The sequence below is a fragment of the Lathamus discolor genome, chromosome 6 (genome assembly GCF_037157495.1).
Source record: "Lathamus discolor isolate bLatDis1 chromosome 6, bLatDis1.hap1, whole genome shotgun sequence".
Lineage (NCBI taxonomy): Eukaryota > Metazoa > Chordata > Aves > Psittaciformes > Psittacidae > Lathamus > Lathamus discolor.
In genome coordinates this window covers 36869780-36895373 of record NC_088889.1, presented here as the reverse complement: position 1 = coordinate 36895373, position 25594 = coordinate 36869780, and the positions used below count along the sequence as shown (strand labels likewise).

The following is a 25594-nucleotide window of genomic DNA, read 5'->3' as shown; positions in this document are numbered from 1 at the left end:
ACAAGGAACAGTGCAATTCAAAGTATCTACCTGGGTTCTGGGACCAAAGTATTAATTTTATTACAGGTGTACGTCCATGACATGGGCAGTCAGGAGCCTTAGTAAGTAGCCAAAAGATTATACACACAAAAAAACCCATCTTAGTGGCCAGATGTGTTTCAGAAGAACAAAATTCATTGATTCAAGCCAGTGGAAAGTTCAAAACAAACACAATTCACTGCTCCTTTAACCACAGAGACTGCAACTTGCTCTTACAGACCCTCTATTTCAAGCTTTTTCTTCAGTTTTGACTCACGTGAACGTCCAGTTGTAGTCATGGGAAACTCTCTCCATCATGTCCACTTTGGCCCCCGGCACACTGCAGATTGGACGGTTCCAGCTGTCCCGAATGCGCATGTAGAGGTTTCTGGTGTAGAAATTTTCAAAGTCCTGGTACAATGGGACAAAGTCCTGAAACACACAAAAACAAAAACATATATTACAGCAAAGTAGGAGTAAGAAGGGTTAAGATGTTTCTGTCAGCCAGGTGTAATTTATGCAAAAAAAAAAAAAAAAAAAAAGGAAGAAAACTCCAGGAAAAGTTTTTCCATCACAAGCCCTGAAACCAATTCCACCCAAGGTGTTTTAATCCTGGAAATCTGTGCCAGTGCAAAATTAGTTGAAAGTGAGATAGAAGAAAACCTGAAAATTCATCTCCTTGTGCAAAATCCATGTTGGGTGTGATTTCCAAAGTTTTGCAATGTGCAAATCTACTATATCCCCAAAATTTCCTCAATAGCACATGTTTTTTTTGTATATAACTTAAATAGCTCATAGAATCTTAAAGCTCTCAGCTACAAGTAGAAAAAACAATCACGGCATTTGGTCATGCTTCAATTTAGAAAGCCTCAAAGAATTCTAATATATAGGAGAAGAAGTGCTAAAACCTTGGACTTGAAATAGCTTGGCTGCCTTGGTGAGCAGAACATCTCTCAAACATACAATAACCCCTTCATGAAATGGACGGGCGTATCATCTTTGCAAGAGATTTGTATTCAACCTTCAGAGTTAAGCAAAGCAAAGGAGCACACAATTGCTTTTTGGCACCAAACAGCATGCACTGCTCAACTGAATATACAAATAATTTGAAAACTGCGGTAGTCTTCTGTATTTTATACTATTCATAACAAACACATTTAATATAGCATCACTAGCATTATTATAGAGATTATCATTACAACTTTCCACTATTTCTTGTTCTGAATCCAAGCTAGTAAGCTACATTACAGAGCCCCTCTTCTGCACAACTTATCAGCACTTAAGTCCCACAGGATTTCTCTGAATGAGTATTTCCTGAAATCTAGCTTCCCTTCCAACGTTTTTCAGGAAAAGTGACTAACTGTCTTGAATGGATAACACACAGGAATGTCAAACTAACTGTGACAGCAAGGACATCTGAACATTTAAGAACATTTTTTCTGGCCTACTTAAAATGCTCCAAAGTCATGAGATTTCCTTATTACTATTCAATTAAAAGGAAGTTTGACATTCAGTTGTGATAAGAAGGCATAATTTATTTGCTGCTGTTAGGGGGTGGGGGGAAGCCTTTTTAATAATGTACAAAAGGAAAAAGTAGAATTTTTGACAAAGAGCCAGCATAGCATTTCTTCCTGTTTTTCACAAAAGAAATGCAAACATGGTGAGGGGCATTTTATTTTTGTTGACAAAATAAGCAACACAGAATATCTGTCTGACCAAGTGTTATAGTGCCTGACAGTTGTTCCACTAAAGCAAAACTAGGGGCATTTATGCCAACTTTTTACTAACAACTCAAACAAATGAGCACTGACAAGCTCTTCAGTTACAATATTTAACTACAGGAACAATACTTTCTCTTTACTTTCCTGTTTTAATGATTTGACAACTATTTTTTTTTCAGTTTTGAGTAAAGGAACCATCTACGTCTCTTTGCATCCTCCTACCAGCAGCTGCACAGGAGAGATGGAGCCCAACAGTGCCAACTTTTAAGCAGGCACAGTTGCACATAAGCCTTCTTCTGATTTGCCTGTGCATAATGACATACCAAAAAGGCACAAAAGTATTAATTTCCACTATTTCAATGATGGAAAACAAATAATATTTAGCTAGCGATCACAAGGAATCACAAGTATGTCGTTACTCAGCAAGGACAGACAGCAGAAACAAGATTCCTGCAAGCTCAGATGCATAGAAGGGGAATTATTTCTTCCATGATCCTACTTAAGTATAGCTTTGCATTATTTCAAATGTGCCAGGTATTCTCTGAAGGCTTTGTCAAGAGATGTTAACAAGGGTAGTAGGCCAGCTGATACAAAGCTGTAATCCACTAGAAAATAACTGGTTTTCTGAAGCAGCTACCCAGCTCTACCCTTCCTCAACTTCAGTGTCTCATGTTGATCCAGACAGAAAGTGGATCTCAAGGCTGAATCCCTAACAAACCGTTCACTTGTACAATACAGAAAAACATATTAGTACTGACAAGTGCATTCAAGAACTTCATACATGTGAAAAGTTGCATAGCTACTGTACTGTATTACAAAGTGGAGACACTTAAGTACCTGTAGCAATCTACTGAGAAGATGCTAATTCATGACACAAAATCAAAATATTTATCTTCAAGTGTTTGAAACCTTCTGCTAATTATTTGTAAAGGGGTGGGGGAAGTGAGAAGATCAAAAAAGAAACTCTGGCACATTAGAAGATCAACACTTTAGGGACCTGTACTTGTTACAGAATCACAGAATCAGCTAGGTTTGAAGAGCTTTAAGATCATTAAGTCAAACTTCTGGAATCATAGAATAGTTAGGGTTGGAAAGGACCTCAAGATCATCTAGTTCCAACCCCCCTGCCATGGACAGGGACACCTCACACTAAACCATCCCACACAAGGCTTCATCCAACCTGGCCTTGAACACCGCCAGGGATGGAGCACTCACAACCTCCCTGGGCAGCCCATTCCAGTCTCTCACCACCCTAACAGGAAAGAATTTCTTCCTTATATCCAATCTAAACTTCCCCTGTTTAAGTTTTAACCCCGTTACCCCTTGTCCTGTCACTACAGTCCCTGACAAAGAGTCCCTCCCCAGCATCCCTATAGGCCCCCTTCAGATACTGGAAGGCTGCTATGAGGTCCCCACGCAGCCTTCTCTTCTCCAGGCTGAACAGCCCCAACTTCCTCAGCCTGTCTTCATACAGGAAGTGCTCCAGTCCCCTGATCATCCTCGTGGCCCTCCTCTGGACTTGTTCCAAGAGTTCCATGTCCTTTTTATGTTGAGGACACCAGAACTGCACACAATACTCCAGGTGAGGTCTCACAAGAGCAGAGTAGAGGGGCAGGATCACCTCCTTCGACCTGCTGGTCACGCTCCTTTTGATGCAGCCCAGGATACGGTTGGCTTTCTGGGCTGCGAGCGCACACTGAAGCCGGCTCATGTTCATTTTCTCATCGACCAGCACCCCTAAGTCCTTCTCTGCAGGGCTGCTCTGAATCTCTTCTTTGCCCAGTCTGTAGCTGTGCCTGGGATTGCTCCGACCCAGGTGTAGGACCCTGCACTTGTCGTGGTTGAAATTCATAAGGTTGGCATCAGCCCACCTCACAAGCATGTCAAGGTCCCTCTGGATGGCATCCCTTCCCTCCAGCATATCAACCGGACCACACAGCTTGATGTCATCGGCAAACTTGCTGAGGGCACACTCAATCCCACTGTCCATGTCAGCGACGAAGATGTTAAACAGGACCGGTCCCAGCACCGATCCCTCAGGGACACCACTCGTTACCGGTCTCCAGCCGGACATCGAGCCATTGACCACAACTCTTTGTGTGTGGCCGTCCAGCCAGTTCTTTATCCACTGAGTGGTCCATCCATCAAATTGATATCTCTCCAATTTAGAGAGAAGGATGTCATGTGGGACAGTGTCAAACGCTTTGCACAAGTCCAGGTAAATGACGTCAACTGCTTTACCCTTATCCATCAATTCTGTAGCCCCATCATAGAAGGCCACCAAATTGGTCAGGCAGGACTTCCCCTTAGTGAAGCCATGCTGGCTGTCACCAAGCACCTTTTGTTTTTTATGTGCCTTAGCATGTTGTCCAGGAGAATGTGCTCCAAGATTTCACCAGGCACAGAGGTGAGACTGACTGGTCTGTAATTCCCTGGGTCTTCCATTTTCCCCTTCTTGAAAACCTGCTGAGATACTTATAAAGCATTTTCAACTCTTCCTGACCATCTCTGTGTGAGATTTCAGCTTTGCAGGAGTTATTCAAGCACACAAACTATGTGACCCAGGAAACAACTGAGATTTTACCCAAGGCTCTTGGTTAGGAGCAGAGGCTGGAAATGAGTCATTGTACCAACTCATGCAGGTACAGTCCAATCTCTCCTCCGATTACTTATCAGATAGTACATTTTCTTTTGAAACACAAGCTGACAAAGCAGGAAGAGTAACAAGCTCAGCTGGTGAGATAATCGCCCACAACAAGCTGACATCACTGAAACACACAACACAAGTATGACCTTACAAGCCAAAAGTATAACTAAGTTTAAAGTTATTTAACTGTGAAGCAGAGAAGTTCTCTGAACCAAGTAGATTATGATAAGCAAACAAAGTGTCTTTAAAGTCAACAAGAATTGAAGGAACAAATTATGGGTAAGGGAAGTAAGGTCTAATACAGGATGCTAGCCTTAGTTTCTGGGAGTACCAAGCTGTAAAATTATAGCAAATGGCTCTTAGTGATGTATCAGCTTAATGCCAACCCCTCCATTGTCCATCCTACCCACCCCTAATAAACCACCCTCAGCTAGCTCTTAGGAGAAAATTCCTCAGAGTAGGACAGGCAAGAACTGTTGTTTTGGCATAAATCAAAACTGGACTGTCAATTTCCTCAGTAATCTTTGCCCTACCACAGGGTTCTCATAACCCATGCATCTGAGAACACAAAGAGAAGTGGAAAGCATATTATGCTTTATACACTGCTACTGACACTCAGAGTTTGAGAGCCCTCTTTTTTGGAACTGGCTTCCAGGACCAGATGGTTTGTCTGACTGGCTTGGGGGCTGGCTGTTCTTTGGTTGGTTGGTTAGTTAGTTTTCCCCATCTTTCTACAATGTGGCATTTCACATGGAGAGTAGCCAGGACACTACACCAAAGAGGGAAATTAAACGTTTTCAATCTCTGAACCAAGAAAAAACATTTGGGAAGGGAAGTGGGACAAAATCTATTTCAAATTTTTGGCACATGCAGCCAGTGCTGCGCTGCAACAGCATCCTATTGCTGGAAGTAAACATTGTCACCTTTAAACGACCTTCACAGTGTTTGTTGTTATTTTTCCATCAAGTTATCATCCTATTTCAGATCCAACATTTCTAGTCATAACAGACTAAGAATATCAAGCCTGAGATGGCACAGCTTCATCTGGAGGAAAAACATTCTATGAGTGAGTTGATTCTTTCAGCAATCTTCAGAGTAAGCATGGTCAAACAACTGCAAAGGTTATACAGCTTCCAAAGGAGGGAGCAAAACCAGCATGTTCTTTCATTTGAATTCATATGAACATGGAGCTAAGAAATCATAAACAGCTTCATTCCTACTGAGTTAAGCCAGAACATATCCCCTATTAGAAAGATGAGGCCTGATAAAGAAACCTAAGCACTCAGGGTCTCCCAGAAGCCTGAAAGGCATAGCAATTTCAAGAAAGAGTGAAACAAGGAAAGAATAAAATTCTCCCCTGGGGTGCAGCACCTTAGCACAGGTGATTTGGGAACCGAAGATTTCATCATATGGTAAATTAATACTACAATGAGTGAAGGTTATGACAGCTTTGTAACCATTAGCTTGGGGCACATTGACATGCAAATTCAGTGATTATCCTGCTTTTAGCGGCAATTTCCCACAGTGCTGCACCCAACCTAACAAATGGTGCCATAAGCACCAGTTGGGCTTACCTGCAATTCGCATAACATGTTCCCTGATAATACAAAACTGAATGGAAATCAGGAGTAGACAACTGCAACAAATTTCAGGCTTCTAAAAGGAAGCAGAAAGACTAGCTCTGTCTCACTGTTACATGAGTCAAAAAAAAAAAAAATAAGTGGAGCAATAACTATGGGTAGCCTCTATACCATCAAGAGGCCTCTGAGGAGCTGTACAGATGCTAAGATATCATTGAGCAAAAGAGTAAAGTTCACTGTCCCAAAATACTCCTACAGCTGGATTCTTGTGAATGAGTGTTTGAAAACCACAGATGCTAGAAACATGTTCTAACTGGGCAAGCTACTGAGCATGAAGAGGTAAGTTAGAGAATTACCAGCCCCATTTACACAGTTGCTTCCATATACAAAACGTACACTGTAATCAACTTGCAAATCACACTGGAATAAAGGTAAAAGTGATTTTCATCCTGCCTATAAAATCCTACAAGCATTTTGCAGATTTAACTGCACTATATGACCAGACGTTACATTAAATTGGGTATGCATAAACTGATTCGAGGGTAATTGAGAATTGTTAATCTTGCTGCTTACCCATGCCAAGAACAGACTGATAATGCTTTGGAGAGGACGTGCTACACAACACTGGTTTCCAGGAAAAGCCCAGCTGGATATATTTTGAACAAAGCCAAAACCCAATAGACTATTTCCCTTTTCACCCTTGTTGTGTTCCAACTGTTAGTGAATATTAGGTTTTCCTGGAATCATTCATTTCAATGCAAAGCTCTAGTAATTCCAAAGAATTTACCTACCACCAGAGACAGTCCCAGAGACTTGTTGAAAAGACTTGAAATTAGTTTGGTCACTTTTGTTTTCTAGTTCTGATGCACAGACTAAGATTGTGTTAAGTGACAATTTAAGGAAGGAGCTGCTCTACTGAAATAATCTGCCCTAAAAAACACACAGAAACTGAAGGTGGTTTATTTTGGTGTCTGTAATACTACATTTTGGACCTAAGTTTACATTATGTTTTTAACTGCCATCACCTTCAGAAACACACCACAGAAAACTTACATACTTCATTTCCACAACTTTCAGGACAAGTTAACTCGGCCCTTTATGAAAAATTTCCTTGCATCACATAAGTCTGTTTCACTCACAAAGCAGGCTGTCACACACCGTTCAGCTACACAGCTACTGCTTTTGCTCTGAGCGTTTCACTTCAGTAATTATGAATTAATTCAAAAAGGTAAAGCTAACTCTTTTGCTTGGTATTTAAGAAAATCCTAATTACCAAGTTGGCTCTCTAGAATTTAAATATTAAAAAAATATTACTTTCTACACAAAGGTCACAAATCTGCCACAGCCTACCCAAGAGTAACTGCAGGGCTTCTCTGATCTGCTGCTTTTCTGAACTGCAGGCTCTGATTTTATGTATGAATAAGGAAAAAAAAAGTGCAAGTTTTGAGCCTTTTCTGCACACTAGTATCTGCATTCCCTCACCAAAACATGATTGGGCTGCCAGATAGCAGCTTGAGAGATTAAAATTTGAAAATCATTTTAAACTGTTTCAAAACAAAGTCACTGAGACCACATTACCACTCCCCTCCCCTGCACCAAAATAAACCTGGTTCCCACATTCGATACAATGCAATGTGCTCTCATCAATTCATTTGTAGGCAAACAAAGCGTAAAGCAGCAAAGCGTGAGGATAAAACTACTGTATGTTCTAGACCTCACATGATCACCTTTTATTTGTCCAATATTGGAAACACCTATTCCAACTTAAGCGCTAGAAATGCGATTTGGGGGACGTACACTAGGCTGAAATTTCTTTTAGCATCAAAACTTTTTAAATGGGATTTCCTAATTTTCATTCTTACACAATACTCACTAGCACGTCCTACTAGCTCCATCCACAGATATACTACGCACAAAAAATACCCAGAATACAAACATCTCTTCACTGCAAGCCATGACCAACTGTCCTGGGTTCAGTAGCAGTCATTTTTCTCTCTCTTAGTAGCTGGTGCAGTTTTCTTCTGTGTCACATGATAGAGAGGGCTTACAATCAAACTGTAATTTGGATGTGCATTCTCCAGAACACCTGCAATATACTGATGACATTATTGTGTGGGGTGATAAATCAGGAGAAGTTTTTGAGAAAGGGAGGAAAATAATCCAAATCCAGCTGAAAGCTGGTTTTGCCATAAAATGGAGTAAGGTCAAGGGACCTGCATGAGAGATTCAATTTTTGGGACTAAAATGGCAAGATGAATGTCACCAGATCCCCACAGATGTGATCAACAAGATAACAGCTATGTCTCCACCAACTAATAGGAAAGAAACACAAGCTTTCTTGGATGTTGTGGGTTTAAGGAGAAAGCACATCCCAAATTACAGTTCGATTGTAAACCCTCTTTATCACGTGACCTAGAAGAAGAATGATTTTATATGGGGCCCTGAGCAACAACAAGCCTTTGAGCAAACTAAATGAGAGACAGTTCATGCAGTAGCCCTTGAACCAGTCTGGACTGGGACAGATGTAAAAAATGTACTGTACACCGCAGCTGGGGAAAATGGTCCTACCTGGAGCCTCCAGCAGAAAGCTCCAGGGAAGACTCGAGGTCAACCCCTCAGCTTTTGGAGTCAGGGATACAAAGGATATGAGGCCAGCTATACCCCAACTGAGAAAGAGATACTGGCAGCCTATGAAGGGTTCAAGCTGCTTCAGAAGTGATTGGCACTGAAGCACAGCTCCTCCTGGCACTCCGGTTGCCTGTGCTGGGCTGGATGTTCAAAGGCAGGGTCTCCTCTACACATCATGCAACTGATGCTACATGGAGTAAGTGGGCTACACTAATTACACAACAAGCTTGAACAGGAAATCCCAGTCGTCCAGGCATTCTAGAAGTCAACATGGACTGGCCAGAGGGCAAAGATTTTGGAATGTCACCAGAGGAGGAGGTGATGCATGCTGAAGAGGCTCCACCATATAACAAACAGTCAGAAAGTGAAAAACGGTATGCCTTGTTTACTGATGAGTCCTGCTGTATTGTGGGAAAGCATCGGAGATGGAAGGCAGCCATATGGAGTCCTCAACGACAAGTTGCAGAAACTGCTGAAGGAGATGGTGAATTGAGTCAGTTTGCCGAGGTGAAAGCCATCCAGCTGGCCTTGGACATTGTTGAACGAGAAAAGTGGCCAGTACTTTATCTCTATACTGACTCATGGATGGTGGCAAATGCCCTGTGCTGCAATTAAGCAAGCTAAACGGTTAAAGCCTCTTTGGTATGGAGGATGATGGCTGAAGTACAAATATGAGGAGGCCTGGCAGATTGATTATATTACACTCCCACCAACCCGCCAAGGCAAGCACCATGTGCTTACCATGGTGGAAACAACCACCGGATGTCTGGAAACATATGCTGTGCCCCATGCCACTGCCCGAAACACTATCCTGGGCCTTGAGAAACAGATTTTGTGCCGACACGGCACCCCAGAGAGAACTGAATCAGACAATGGGACTCATTTCCGGAACAGCCTTATAGACACTTGGGCCAAAGAGCGTGGCATTGAGTGGGTATATCACATCCCCTACCATGCACCAGCCTCTGGGAAAATCGAACAGTACAATGGGCTGAGACACACTGAGAGCAATGGGTGGGGGAACCTTCAAACATTGGGATCCACATTTACCAAAAGCCTCCTGGTTGGTCAACACCAGAGGATCTGCCAACAGGGCTGGCCCAGCCCAGTCAGAACTTTAACATACTGTAGAAGGGGATAAAGTTCCTGTGGTGCACATACATGAAGAATTTGCTGGGGAAGACAGTCTGGGTTATTCCTGATTCAGGTAAAGGCAAACCCACTCGTGGGATTGCTTTTGCTCAGGGACCTGGATATACTCAGTGGGTAATGTGGGAAAATAGGGAAGTCCAATGTGTACCTCAAGAGGATTTGATTTTATGGGAAAACAGCCAATGAACTCAATTTTATGCTGTTGCCTGCTGTGTAGCACTTTTATAGCCCACCAACTAGATGTCTTCAGGTCACCAGTGACTGGCCCTGACTTCCCTCCAACCATCATCCGAACAAAGAATGAACTTTGACGAAACCAGACGAGTTCTGCGGTATCATCAGCAGGCAACAATCCAACACCGCACACAGCCTCTCCTGCTCTGAAAAACTGCTACAAGAGACAGAGCCTGACATCATGGACCAGATTAACTCAGCAGCTTTACAGGGATTGGTCCATGCACTAAGGAATGATCTGTGTGTGTGTGTGTGTATACATACATATACATATATATATATATATACACACACACATATATATATATATATATGAGACAAGAGTGATGGTATATTGAAAAATGTAGGATCTGAGCATGACATGAATGGTATGAAATAAGGGGTTGATACTGTCCTGGGTTCAGCAGTAACAGTCATTTTTCTCCTTAGTAGCTGATGCAGAGCCGTGGTTTTGACTTTTGGCCTGGGAACAGCACTGATAACTCCGATGTTTTTTAGTTGCTGCTCAGTAATGTTTCCTCTGACCAAGGACATCTCTGAGTCTCATGCTGCCACAGAGGAGAGGAAGCAGGAGGAAGCAGAGACAGGACACCTGACCCAAACTAGCCAAAGGGGTAGACCATACCACAGCACGTCATGCCCAGTATATAAACCGAGGGCAGTTACCCAGAAGGGTGAGATCACTGCTCGGGTCGTGCTGGTTATCAGTCAGCGGGTGGTGTGCAGTTGTATTCTCTTCCCTTGTTATTTCCCTTACCATTATTATTATTGGTGATAGCAGTAGTGATTTGTGTTATACCTTAGTTACTGGACTGTTCTTATCTCAACCCCTGGGAGTTACATTCTTTTGATTCTTCTCCCCATCCCTCCAGGAGCTGGGGAAGGAAGTGGGGGAGTGAGCGAGCAGCTGTGTGGTTCTGGGTTGCTGGCTGGGCTTAAAGCACGAAACCAACACACAAAGGGTTTCAAATTCATCAGTCTGGGAGGTGCAACTAAGCAACTGTTTCCAGCGTAAGATGCAATGCTAAGTTAATTTATAAAAAATTTCAAGGCTAATTTTCTTTTAAAACTAGGATAATGAGTTGCTAACAAGCTTTATATTTCAGCATCCTCTGTGACTATCTTTTCCAAGAGCCTAATATCAATAATGTATTCCCAAATTAGACCTACTGCCTGATGTCCTCCTTTTGTACACTCTCATGTCAGCCATGACTGCTCTCACAGAAAAGGGCTACTGTAAGTAGTCTTGCACCTTACATACTGGTAACAGGACAAGCATTGCACAAAAACTGTGCAAGGGAAATCTAATGACAGCAGTATAGAGAAACTGCACCAACACTTCAGTTACATCCTCCTAATACTCAAGTGCCATGAGTACAGACCAATATTTAAACCTTTCTTCTAATGTCTTAGTAGATTTTTCCAACTGTTTGACTGTTCTTTTCTGTACCAACTTCTAGTTTTTACACAAAAAAATAGAAGGGTGTCATGTTCTCAGGTAACATAAACCATAGTATCTCAAGTGACATTAATGAACACATCAAATTTCAAGCTGAGATTTAGCCAGCAATCCTTACTTCGATACTGTAACTGTTAAAAGGGATCCAAGACTTTTAATTCAGTTTCGTGAATTCAGTTCTGTGAATAGTGTAAATTTAAGCTCCTGTACTTTCAACTAATACAAAAAAACCTATTATCACTAAACTCCTATGAGAATGCTTTGGTCGATGAGAAAATTAACATGAGCCGGCAGTGTGCACTTGCAGCCCAGAAAGCCAATCATATCCTGGGCTGCATCAAAAGGAGCGTGACCAGCAGGTCGAAAGAGGTGATCCTGCCCCTCTGTTCTCGTGAGACCTCACCTGGAGTATTATGTGCAGTTCTTGCGTCCTCAACATAAAAAGGACATGAAACTGCTGGAATAAGCCCAGAGAAGGGCCATGAGGATGATCAGGGGACTGGAGCACCTCCCGTATGAAGATAGGCTGAGAAAGTTGGGGCTGTTCAGCCTGAAGAAGAGAAGGCTGCATGGAGACCTCATAGTAGCCTTCCAGTATCTGAAGGGGGCCTATAAGGATGCTGGGGAAGGACTACTCATTAGGGACTGTAGTGATAGGACAAGGGGTTCTTAACTTAAACAGGGGAAGTTTAGATTTGATATAAGGGAGAAATTCTTTACTGTAACGGTGGTGAGGCACTGGAATGGGTTGCCCAGGGAAGTTGTGAATGCTCCATCCCTGGCGGTGTCCAAGGCCAGGCTGGACAGAGCCTTGGGTGACACAGTTTAGCGGGAGGTGTCCCTGCTCATGGCAGGGCGGTTGGAACTAGATGATCTTAAGGTCCTTCCCAACCGTAACTATTCTATGATTCTATGCTTCTATTTTGATATTAAGTACCTCATAATGAATCAGCTTAATTCTACCTCACAATGTACACCGAGAGAAGCTACTATGAAGTAATTTTAGGCACTGGATAGTTTACTGCATCTTAGCTAATCTACCATTAAAATGACACGTAGTTTACTCCAGTGTTGCTTCCAAAAAAAGGCTCTCAAGGCTTCCTTTTTTTTCCCCACCACTCACCCCCGGCTCCTGATTTTTTGTTTGCATTAGTAAGATGTCCTTCTCACACCCTGCTACTTTCTGCCAGCCTACTGCTTGTGTGGCTTCCCAGAGAAACAGAAACCAGCAACCGGAAAACAACCTCCCTTAACAGTTTAGAAGCCTGATTGGCTCCCCAAAACAGTAGAGAAAAAGAGAACCCTGGTCAGCAAAAGTAAGCCACTTCACCTTTGGAGCAAAGCTCACTAGTATTCACACTGTGCTAGGAGAGGTCACATCAAGAGTTCACAGGAAATAGCTTTCAAACTGCAAGTTTAAACAGTAGCTTTCTTAACAGTAATTAATTCCTGTGGGGAATAAAGGCCTTTAAAACTATTTTACAACTACTCAAAATTAGTATTATCCGTTCCAGATTAACTGTTGAAGGAGGCAAGACTTTTCATCTCATGACAGAAGCTTTTATGAATAGGTCTTTTTATGAATGAATTCTTTTTAATTGGTATCAGTGAGTGAGGAGTCAGCACCTCAGATTACTCATCAGCTAACCTGCTAGTGTTCTGGACTCCAGATGAATTTAAAGTCATCCAGCTTGTGCTCTGGTTCTCATCCACAAGCTTTTCTTTGCAACTGCTTAGGCTACAGAGAATTAATAGCATATTTCCAAATCAAAACACAGCCACCAGAACTGCATCAGAAAACCTCCTGCTGCTGTCAAACTCAAACCAGATCCTTTGATAAGCTTTGCTTTATCTGCTGATGCTGGCATATGCAGTCTCTTTTCCCCAAACCCTTGTTTCTGCAACTGGGGCATCTCTCAGCATGTTGATATAACTGTTGATGCAGCTTTGCAGTGAACCAGATGAGGGAACTGCTTTGCCAAAAAATAATCCAACTAAAAGAAACACTATTTTGTTTAATGACAGCAGTGCTAGCATAGTATTCAGGGCATTAAGAAGACAAGGAAAACAGCAAAAAACTTTGAACAACACTGCTCCCCAAAGAAATACTCAAGCTATAGCCTCAGACACATCATTACCAAGTGGTTACCTTTTGTTCTTCTCTTTCTGTTGCATTTTGACACTTCTCAATCTTCCACTGCCGCATGAAATCTCGCAGATACCCAAAAAGAGTGAGAACACCATAGCCTACATAGGTCAGCACAGCAACCAGCATTGGCGTTTCTTCAAAAGCTTCATTGAAAGGCCTTTTGTATAATCCTCCATTGTGCACAATATGATTCACCTATAGTAAAAATTTAAAGAGAGGCTGTTGTGAGATATCCATTCAGGAAATGACAGACAGACATTCAGAGTAGCCCCTGGCCTTCCAGTCAGCTACAAGTACTCAAAATAATCTCAGCTAGGGTTAGCCCTGACTGATAAACACTGTCAGTTTCCATAGGCTGCTAAGTTCTTGATACAGTCAAAGTCACAGTTACCAGCTTAGTGCCATTTAACACCTCGTTAAAGTTCTTTAGCTTGCAAAGGTACACAGAGAGAACTGCTTATATCCAGGCCAACCAAAATAAAAAAACCCTGCCTTCCCTTTCATCAAGAACTAGGTAGGCGTAAGTAACAGAACAGCGAGGGTTCCCAGACTCACTACAGGGAAAAAACAAAATAGAAATGGCTAGTGTTATTAATCTAAACAATGTATTTTAAGGATTATGAGAACTGAAAAAGCAACTAGAGAATAGCAAAATAGGCTCAACTTTGTAAGCCTGTATTACTCTAACAAAACAAGCATATACTGTGTGTCTCTATAACTGTTCACCTAAAGATAGTGACGTAAACATTGTACTCATCCATGAGGAGGACATGACACCAGACAAAAAAGTCATTGTATAAACAGTCTCAACATTGAATGTAAGTCAGCACATAGAACAATGCAAAGCTTTCTGCATAAAATCCAGACTAAAAGTCATCTTACAACTTGCATACCATCATTTGGTATGCAAAAAGAAGTGTTTGATTAGTTGTATAATACATGTGCATGGTCATCTCAAGTACGGTTACTGTAATACAGAATATTTGTGACTACTACAGAAAAATTTCACAGCTACAAGGCAAGGGCTCACTCAACATAGCACTGGGGAAAAACATGGTTGCTTTGTCTAAAAGAATTAAGTTAAAGATCAATGTATCAAAACACAGAAACCCAGCCATTAGATGCAAGTGTTATTCCGTATTGCTGGTAGTTACAGAATAGCTACCCTCTGACAGCTAGCTACATGTGAAAGAACACAGTCTTTGACATAAAACCCTATCCGTAGCATCAAATAAATATAGATCCAAGAAATGCATTTTTAAAAATACACTAATCAAAGAAACATCAACACATAGGAAAGCATTTTAATCCCAAATACATCAAAAAAGGACAACAGCACATAATTAATGAGGAGTGGGGGCCAGCAGACAGACAAACCCAGTTATTCACCTATGCCACTCACATTATCATGCGGGAAAAGAAGCCAACATTGTCCTAACCTCTGTAACAGCTGATTAATTAATAAAGACACGCATACTTTTTGGCCTCACCAAACACTGTGTTACCTGGAAAGTTACGCCTGCTCATATGCTGGAGCAGGTCTGTATTTCAAGCCTAGCATTAATACCTTGAAAGTAATTTTTCAGAAGCAACGGTCTTCTCTTAGGCCACAAATATGCTGTAGCTACATAGTCACTGAGTATGCACCAGCACATTCCTCTCCTGATACTTATTTCTACCTCCTCCCTTTGCCAATACAGACATTCAGATCAAGTTTTAACCAGAGCAAATCCTCAACTTGGTCACTGGGGATTTGGTCAATTGGTCAGAATTGCTTCAAGTGTGGAAACTAAACAGCAAAGACACAGTAGGAACTTCTCTTTTACTGGCAGCATTTAGCCCAAATGCAGATAGCTAACTTGCAGTATGTTGGGACCAGTTTTAATGCTGAAGCAGTTTTTAAAACACACAGTGTACAGTGGGGGCTTAAGTTAAAAAACTACCATAATTCGGAACAGGTGTAGAACACTTGCTTACCACACTGCAGCTCAGATGATGACAATCTAAAGCTTTAACACGGGCTACAGGTTCATACACTGTCTCCTTCAGGACCACCGCCAGCCAAAAGAACTGCCCCTGCCATATTCCCACTCTGAGCTATCTGCATCACCCTCTCGCTTGCACAACTAAGGCTAATCAGATTTTCAGCACAGCGTCACTCCAATGCTGAACTGATCTAGGTTGGAAACATAATGGTTTGCAGAAGGTTACTTATTAGACCTCAACAGCCTTTACAGCGCTGTTCTGCAAACTTGTTCAATTGATCTCAGCAAACAAGAACCAGCAGCTGTTGGGTAGAGAGGAGGGGCAGCAGCAACACGACTATCAACAGACTCAATGAGCCAACGCTGCAGAGCAAAAGCCATGAAAGCTTTCTCTTTATTACTCTCAGGATTCCTTAACTGTATTACTATGTCTCCAATTCATGAAACCATAGAATTTCATTACATCCAGATCTGAGAAAGATCATGCACCAAAGCCCCTGTGTAGTAATACAATTTCAGCTTGATGAATTAAAAGTTGAATTTGGTGTCCTCACGCTGACAGACCAGGCTTTGAATAGCAGCTATTCAGGAGCAGGCATGCACTGCACCTGCTACTTGTGGTGTCTACTAGTAGCCGATTAGTAGCAACAGAAAACTGGTAGCGACTACTTAAGAAATTACCTAGCGTCTAATAAATAGAGATCACATCAAAGGTTTTAATGTCTTTCCCATGTAACTGGGAGTTCATCTGGAGACATGAAAGGCTACATCTTGAGGGTGTATCTGAGGCTACCTAACACCAAAAAACAGCTACTAGGGAAAAAACAACCAACAAACAAACATCCACACCAAAACCCAACTAAACCCCAATCTATAAACAATTTTAATCAGAAGTATACCAATTTTTTCCAGGTCTTTAGAGTTGCCTCTGCTTGTGGCAAATGTTAAGACTAAACAAGTTACCCCACATGGTCAAAACCATTTCATTGAGAATGGCCCTTTTGTGGAATACTTGTATTGACTCAACACATACTCTAACCAATTTCACCTCCCAGTGTCATTCTATGAATGCATTTATATATCCTTCTACTCTCATGTCAGCTACCATGACAAAAGCTGAGAAACTTCTATGCTATCCTATCTGAATTAGATGTTAAAGAAATAATCTGAACGCAATTCCACAGATTTTTCATAAAGGATACAATGATTACAAATACTCTAGAATTGATTATAATAGCCACATCTTATATACAAGCCAGTTGGTTTTTCCAAGAATGCCCCATGAATCTGCACACTAGCCTTCAAATGAAGGCTTACATGCTGTGAGCTCCAAGGCCAAGGAGCAGCAAGTTCAGTTCCAGAGATCAAGAAAGAAGGTGGCTACAGCTTCGTGATTAATTTCTGTTTCTGGAGGGTGAGGAAGAAGCATGCAAGATTAAGACTTTTACAGTCTCAACAAGCCTCACAATAAAGTGAGCCATGACCTTTGGAGCAGAACATACTGCATATCTAAGTAGAGACTATAAGGAAAAGTCAAGAGTTCACCTAAGCATGTGGTTCAAAAAAGGAGGAGTAAGTTCACCTGCATCTCTCTCTCCTGTACTGCCTTGTCCACATGTACACAGAAGAGCATCATCACATTAATATATTCAACTGCAGGAGAAAAATCAGAAAGCACCACCCAGCTGGTTAGAAAAGGCAGCAAAGAGATAGCATTCTGCATCAGCTATAGGTAACACCTGTGTTGGGCCAATCTCTTGGGGAAGAAAAGTCACATTGAACAGTATTTTAACAGTTACTGAGCAGCAGCACCATACAGCTACAGGTAGAAAGGATTGCATTGGTTTAAGTAGAACACATTAGGGTGTCTGATTACATTCAGCTCTCTAATTGGTAACAAATAGTTCCAATTCAGAAGACAATACATTATAAAACTGGCCTTCAGATTTAGTTCACCCTGCAAATCAGAAGCATTTTAAGTAGCACAACAGCATGTCTACAACAGGCAGAGGATGGGACTGTGGATGTACGCACATGTAGCACAAGCACATCCAACCTGATGTTCTTGCCCAGCTACTGCACAGTTACACTTCAAAGGCCACATTGGCCTCCAGTGCAGTGTCTGAAGGTCTGGTACTATCAGAACAAGACTTAAGCTCCACAGACAGAAAAGACGCCTGTTATCCCAAATTATTAAAATTCTTTAATGACATATATAAAAAGTATCTCACATAATACCCCTTTTGCAATTACCTTAGCATAGTTAAAGGTCATCCAAAATTAGGGACAGAATAGTGTAATCTAAACAAAAGTAGTTCTCATTTAAGACACCCCACTAAGCACAAACTCACACCGGAATATATCCAATTGCATGCTTTATTGATTACAACCTCCACTACCCTACAGTTATTGCAGTTCATAAACAACGGTCAGCAGTAAATTTGCTTTTCCTAGTACCCTTCACCATTTTCCATTTTCTAAATTTGGACAGTAGGATCTTCATAGAAGGACCACCATACCTCACACTGTCATAAATTTACAAAGAAGGTAAAAGGAAATCAGCAAACTGGTACAGATTTTAGTATTGCTTTCACTGCCAGCACAAAAAACAGGTCACGTATGCGACTGTCATTAGTCTGAACCTTTGTTATCTTTAAAAACTTATTTCTCAAAACCAATAGGAAAAAGGGGTTTCAGTATATTTGCTATACCTGTGTCAGCAGGCAAGTTGTATAAGTACTCATCCTAAACAAAGTCAGCATGGTAGAAACCGGTAGATGCAAAGGAGCACACAAGAAGCCAAACACTCTCAGAATAAAGGGAATCATGCTTAATTTCCAAAGCATTAGAGAGAGTGAAGTTTTGTGAGAAGACAGGAGCCATGCTTGAGCACAGGAACATTTGCAAATGCTGCTGTAGGCAACACAAAGGATTTATCACAGGCATCTGGGTATATACCTTGCATGGCAGGCATATACTTTAAGGAGAGAAGATGCTACAAGTGCAACATGCACAGTGCATGTAAGAATACTGATTATGGTGCTACCCCAGGAAAACCTTAATGCTGTATATTAAAGAGGTTGTTTTCATTTCATGCTGCCAGAAAGAACAAAGTAAGATGAACTGGGCAGACTTTATGTAAACACCTTGAAAGGACTATTTATGCTGAAGTACAACCTTGCTAAATGCTTGTTAAAAATTTGTAGCTTCTAATTGCCACACACCACACATATTGCAGAAATTCTACTAGCAGCCTTTTTTTTTTTGTCCTTAAAAAAAAATTGCAACATGGAAGACCACTTCCATGAGTTGCTTGTTTTCATTGAAGATTCCTGCCAACTATATGGCATAAAAGGGAAAAACACAGAATATACCTCTGCTCTAGAATACGCCTCCACTCTCAAAACCGGTCACATTTACTCTAAAGGATGACAGGAATCAGCACTACAGAAACTACAGCAGTGAAAACTCCACACAGACAGCTGCTCTAAGCTGCTAGGTTATTCTGTGGTAATGTTACTGTCACCTCCATCCCTTTCCCTTGTACTGCTTTGCTCTTGGACTTCAGATCTCAGACTGCTGCATGGGTAAAAGGACCAAATATTTAGTACCAAAATTGGAATGAAATGATTTCTATCACAGTTTAAGCTTTTTTTTTTTCTTTCCCTAAAAAAGGGGAAACTTGTTTTACAAACCCGACTTTAACACTGGAGTGTATTCCTATATTCCTACTTACACATTTGCTCTTGTTGACAGGCACTGTCAAATATTTCTATTTGGAACTATTAGCTCCCAACAAATTAGGTCTTCCTTTGTTGAGACGCACTTGCTACACCTACACAAAAAGTGGAAATCTTCATAATGTTTAAGTGTTGTTTGGGGTTTGTTGTTGTGGTTTTTTGGTTGGCTGGTTTTTTTTTGTGCCTCTTTTTTTTTTTTTTTTTTTGTTGGTTGTGTTTGGGTTTTTTTTCTTTTATCAAGTGAATGATGCCATAAGGCTGGGTTTATACATATGGCTGACAATTTGAATCCTACTGAGAATATACTTTTTTCTGTCAGTTTACCTTAAGCTACCTTAAACCCAATGTTACATTATCTAGTACATTCAGTAGCTTTTAGATGTAAAATGTTTTGACAGAGAATTCCTTAACTCCACACTTAGTTACTAAATGTGTTTCACAATAAGATTTCCAAACACAGATTAAGTCTTTAGTAGTTCACTAACAAGTAAATTTCTAGGCTTTATACCTCTGAAAGCATTCCTAATATACTTCAGAATTTGCTCTTATTTATTTTTACAGACATTAAGTCCTATTACTTTCTAAACTTTTTAATTCTTGCTTTGTCAACTATAAGTATTCTCCAAGACTATACTTTTAAATGAAAAATCACAGAATGAAGCAGGTCGGAAAAGAGCTTTAAGATCATCAAGTCCAACCTTTACCCCAGGACTACAAAGTCCACCACTCAAACATGTCACTAAGGGCCTCATCTCCACATTCTTTGAACACCTCCATGGATGGTGATTCCACCACTTCCTTGTTTTGGTTATTATGGTTATTTTTCTGGGAGTGCTTTCCTAATGAATTAAAAGAATAAAAATAAAATAAAAAAAAAACCACAACCTTTTTTTATTTTTTACCTCACTGAACTTGGGCAAATGTTTTATGTTCCTCCAAGATAAACTGAACTCAATAGATAATTAAGATCCCCCTAGCCCCAACAAATTGAAAGCATGACATTTAGGAAAACAACATTTCTGCTGTATGATTAAGACAGGAAAATACAGTATGACCTGTCATTCAAGTAGTTACAATAACAAAAAGTGAACTTGCATACATTTACAACAATTATAGCATTTAAGGCTTATCAGCAGCTAAATTTGAAATGGCAGTCCCAATATTAGTGAAAGATTTTCACATTGTATCCAAACTGACTTCTCAATAGCACATAATTGAACATAAGAGAAGCTAGTCACATCAGCAACTACCATGGCTGCTTGTTTGCATACTAGTACAGATACACAAACTCTCACTGGCACTACATCTACTAATTTAATACAATGGTCTCAAATATTCATCTAGCCAGAAAAAGAAATGCTGCACACAATGGCTTATAGTCTTTTATAACTGAATTTAGTATTAGAAAAGTATCTTCATGCACAGGTACACAGTTTCAGAAATAAAAGTTTTAGAAATTAAAACATCTGACAAGATATCAGTCTTTCTAGGTCAGCCAATCTTCTTCTCACTTCAGTTTTACATTACTGACACAATAAACACAGTCAAACAAAAAGCCAAGCAAGAGGCACAAAGTAATAATTTCTTTCCTCAGGTCTGATGCAAGCCTCAGAGTACATACTACAAGCCCCAAGGCACACATTTTTACGTAGGTTTGGGGATTAAACGCTAATGTCTACACGTGGGCAAACCCTCCTGCAATCCACAAGTTAATCTCTGTAACCATGGAATAACCATGGTTGGAAGGGGACTTCAGTGGTCAACACCTCCAACTCACAGGTCAAAGCAAGTCTAATTACAGCAGGCTGCTGACAGACATATCTCATCTAGTCTTGACCTCTTCCAAGGATGTAAGTCGCACAACCTCTCTGTTACAGCTGAACCCAGGACAAAGCCTCTTCCAGTATTTTACCACTCTGACAGAAGACTTATTTTCCCTACAAGTAATTAAAATTTCCCATTCTTCCAAATTATATCTGTTGCTTCTTATGCTATTGCCATGCACTTCCAAAAGTCTGGCTCCAGACAGCTAGCTGAGCCTTCTCTTCCTAAGCCTGAACAAATTCAGATACCCTCAGTCCCTCCTTTTGCTTGGGACCCCCCACTGGAGTCACAGATTCACATGGCTATGTCAGCATCTTTCTGGTGAGCTCAAAACTGGACATGATACACAAGATGCAGTCTCACAAATGCTGAGTAAGTGAGAAAGATCACTTCTTCATGGATAAGTTCATGAGATTCAGTTCTTTGGGATAAACTGTTATTTCTTTTTATCAGAAGTATCTGCATTTTAATTTTGTATGCAAATGTGGAATAAAAACCCAAACCACAAAACAACACGAAACCAAAACAATTCTGTCCTCAACATTATTTAACATCTTTATCTTATCCCAAACTTTACCTGAAACAAGGGCTTATTCAGATCACTGCTACCACTAACTCACTATAACAAGAAAAGCTTCCAGTCTTTCTTGCACTCATCATTATAGTTATGCTCTCCCGAAGAAACGAACTGTCGTGGTTTAAACCCACTTTAATTCCAGCAAAAGCAGCTATAAAATCAATATGAAGCCATCACTCCCATGCATCCTGATGTATCCCATGAGATGAGTCTACAAACAGTTGGATTGCGCTCCCTCTAAAAGCCCAAACACAAATCACAGGACCACACAAGCTGCTTTTAGTATGTACACACTAAAAAAAAACTGCAGAAAAAAAAAATCTATGCTGCCTGTTTTAATAGCTGTAAGAATTCAGAATTTGTGACAATCTTAAAGGAATGCAAATCCCACAGTCCTCCCACTCTCTTCAACCAAGCTATTCCTTGTCTTCCTGAGGAAGCAGTATTAGACATCTACAAAAGGCACAGATGCAATAAGCTATCTAGAGATTGCTACAGTATGGCATTTGTAGACCTAGAAACATGAAGGAAACTAAAATTTTTTATCTGGCTGGGAAATACCACACACAACAGGAATTAAGAACTTTATATCTAATACCTATATTCCAATTTTTTTTTTTTTTTTTCCAGTTTGGGATGATTACTTCTTCAACTTCCAGAGGCATAATAAAACCATTCTAAGGTGAGAAGCCCAATTAAGAAGTCCAAAAAATCACATTACTAAAAACGTATTCACAATAATAGGTAGATTCCAATAGGTTATCATGGAAAATAAGGACACCTTGTCCCATTAAAGATGCCTCAATCTCCCTATTTTTAGCAAGAATTTTTTTTCAGATGCAGTATTAGAAAACCATTAGCCATTTGCTTCAGAGCAAAGCACTGCAACAGAGAATACATTCCAGTTTAAGATTGCATTGCAGAAAGAAAAAGCAATTTTCCTTGCACTCTTTATTATTCCCACAAGTGTCTTGATAAATCCTGAATATCATTTTTCTACTGAACTCTCCAGCTCTTTCTCAACGCTCTCTCCAACAGACCAGAAAGACATATAAAATAGAATCACGCAGAACCTGAAGAGGTAACTTCACTGTTCTTTTATGTAGACTTGCTTTCTTTCTCCTGGCTGTGCTCATTTCCCCACAACAATACCCTTTGAGATGTCATGCTTTCATCCTACATAGTGCAGTATTACATTAAAATATTAAATCAGTTTTGAACACATACATAGATTATTGCTCATGCTGGAATAACAGTGAAGAGCTCACGCTACATTAAATACCAGTCTCTGTAGAGGGATTTGTAAGGAAGGCCTGAAATCTGTGTCATAATGACAATTTAGGGTAAAAAAAAACAACCCAAAACAAAACACAAACCCAGCCACCCCCCCCAAAAAAAACCCAAAACTTACTCAGCTAACCACAGCAGACTCCTCTTTTCACACAGCTAAAAATTCCTCCACTACCAAGCCCTACCTGAGGGCACAGTGATGTAATACCTGTCTCTAAGCTATCCTCTCACAAGCTCCAGGCTTTTCCAGATAAATTGCCAGTGCAACACTTCTTTATACCAATGTTTTTTTCTTTTCCCTCCTCTTCCCACCAATATATTAATTTTATCTAGATCTCTTCTTGCCTCCTACTTCTCTCAAAGGCTTTCTTACAAAAGCACCTTTTCCCCTCCTCACCTTTACTTTTCTCCGAAGTAGGAAAAGCTCCCTCCTTTTTGGTACTTGATTACTTAACTTGCAGATTGTCAAGCGTTGTATGCGGTACGTACATACACAGACAAATATACTCAACACATGGTAAGCATTTAACATGTTTTCCTTCTGTGTGAAGGATCAACAACCAAAATTCAAAAGCCAAAAGGCCAATCAAGTGGCCAAATCCGTGATACGCCAGCAACTATATCTTTGCTAGCAAATACACCTAAACACTCACTTCTTCCAGTCAGGTTTTAACATTTAGAACCTTATTTTGAAAGTTAGCAATCTGGCCACATAAAATTATAGAGAAATGAATGCAAGACTACTAATTATAAATTTCTGCTTGACCAGCAAGAAGCTGTCAGAAAGATACAAAACTTTCTTATAGTCTTCATGCATCCTCTGCCAATGCTGCTACACTTTTGAGAAGTGGTTCTAAGAAATCTTAGCAAAAAGCCAATGAACCTTTTTCCACTTTAGAAATAGTTACCTCAAACACCTCAGGCTTCCAACACATATTTGGGCACAGTATTACTCACAAACTACTGACTGACTAGAATGTCTCATAAAACATCAAGATTTTTAAGCTTCCTCAGTTTGACATGGATGGCTTTGCCATTCACGTGCTGTATCTCCCATGTTCTCCAGATACAGCTGAAAAAATCCTTGAGGAAGAACTTCCCTACCCCAACTTCTCTGTTCTTCAGAAGCAGAAAAGCACAACTGTAATCAGATCTCCTTCTTTAAAAGCACTATGGGGGGGCAGGGAAGAAACACCACTCGCAGAAGAATGCACTAAGACCAGGCGTGGTGGTGATGAGCAAAGATTTATGCTTATGGTTTTATAGTCAGCAATGCTTGGTGTTTGCAAGGCCAGACTACCAATGCCATAGCTCCCCAAACCAGTACAAGCTGACACCGCTGCCAAAGTACTGTACCATCTTCCTCCATCTGTTCACTCCCAACACTGGGCTATTACTTCCCAAATGCCAGGGCAAGACTATAACATCTATCCAGTGAAAGAAATGCGGCCAGTGTCCTGGGTTATATTTAACACAGCAGGTGGGTCTGGGAGGAAGTTTAGTTTTACCCTGCATCAGTTCTCAATGCGGTTCACACAGTGACTGCACAAACCTACACTGGAAAAACATGGAGCAACAGGACGGATGACATGGAAGAAGGCTCTTCTCAAGCAGCTTTAGGTGTCCAAGGAAACATAACTTATTCCATACAGTTAGGCTTGCCTCAATGACAGCCATTATGTTCTTTACACTGTAACAAAAAATGTTGGTGTTTTGCAGAGAAACGAATAGAAGTCTGAAAGCACAGATAGACACTTGCATCACAAGGTGACAATACAGCTAGATGGGAAGTACTACATCAACCTTTAACTATTCCGTAGAGGGAAGTCCCTAACAAGGCTACTTGTACTTGTAGCCTTGTGCACGACACCTGTAACAATAAAGCAATAGTGAAGGACTGTTAAAACCTTTTCTTTGAAAGCACATGTTGTAGTGAGCTTTAAGTTTAAAGCTCTGCTGCTAAATATCAAAACCGAAAGCCTTGTGGTAAAGAGTGACTCGAAGGCCAGCCTAGCGACCAAACCCCCTCCGCGGCATGCCCGTGACCGAGGCGCTACCCGCCGCCCTCTCTCCCCACCCGCTCTCACCGGCCAGCAAAGTTGCACCGAACATCCCAACAGCGGCGCCTCGGTGGCTTCCCGGAGCCCGCCTGCAGCCGCGGCGACTGGGGGCAGCCGCAAGCTCCCGCGGCTCCCCGGGGCACTGCCGGCTCCCACAGCGGGACGAGGCAGCAAGGCGGCAGCGCCTGGAAGCAAGCGCCGAGGACAGCCCTTCGCGCCACCGGAGTCCCCGAGGAGACCACACGCCCGTGGGTGCCGGCCCCACCCGTGAGGCGGAGGGCGCCCGTGCGCACGCATACCTGTGTGTCGGTGGCGGGAAGGCTGCGCACGTAGCCGTTGCGGAGCGCGCCGTGGCCCGCGCCGCTGCAGCCGTTAGCGCGGGGCTGCACACCCACCACCGCCGCAGCCCGCCCCGGCCGCTCCATCCCGCCGGCTCCGCCGCGCCCGCTCCACCACCCCCGCCCGGCCGCGCCGCGCCGCGCCGCACCGCACCGGAAGCGCGAGCTGCCGCTTCCCCCAATCACCGGCAG

At 41.5% G+C, this 25594-nt stretch overlaps 1 protein-coding gene across 1 annotated transcript in view; it reads right to left on the bottom strand.

The window, feature by feature from the left end:
- SPTLC2 (serine palmitoyltransferase long chain base subunit 2) overlaps nucleotides 1-25499 on the bottom strand; it is an 86490-nt gene extending 60991 nt beyond the window's left edge. Inside the window, exons 1-3 of the mRNA XM_065685968.1 lie at nucleotides 25364-25499; nucleotides 13589-13783; nucleotides 296-450 (exon numbers count right to left, since the gene is read on the bottom strand). Coding sequence (XP_065542040.1) covers nucleotides 296-450; nucleotides 13589-13783; nucleotides 25364-25489 — 476 coding nt within the window. The 5' untranslated portion in view covers nucleotides 25490-25499. The remainder of the gene's footprint in view (nucleotides 1-295; nucleotides 451-13588; nucleotides 13784-25363) is intronic.
- Between the last annotated feature and the right edge of the window lie 95 nt (nucleotides 25500-25594).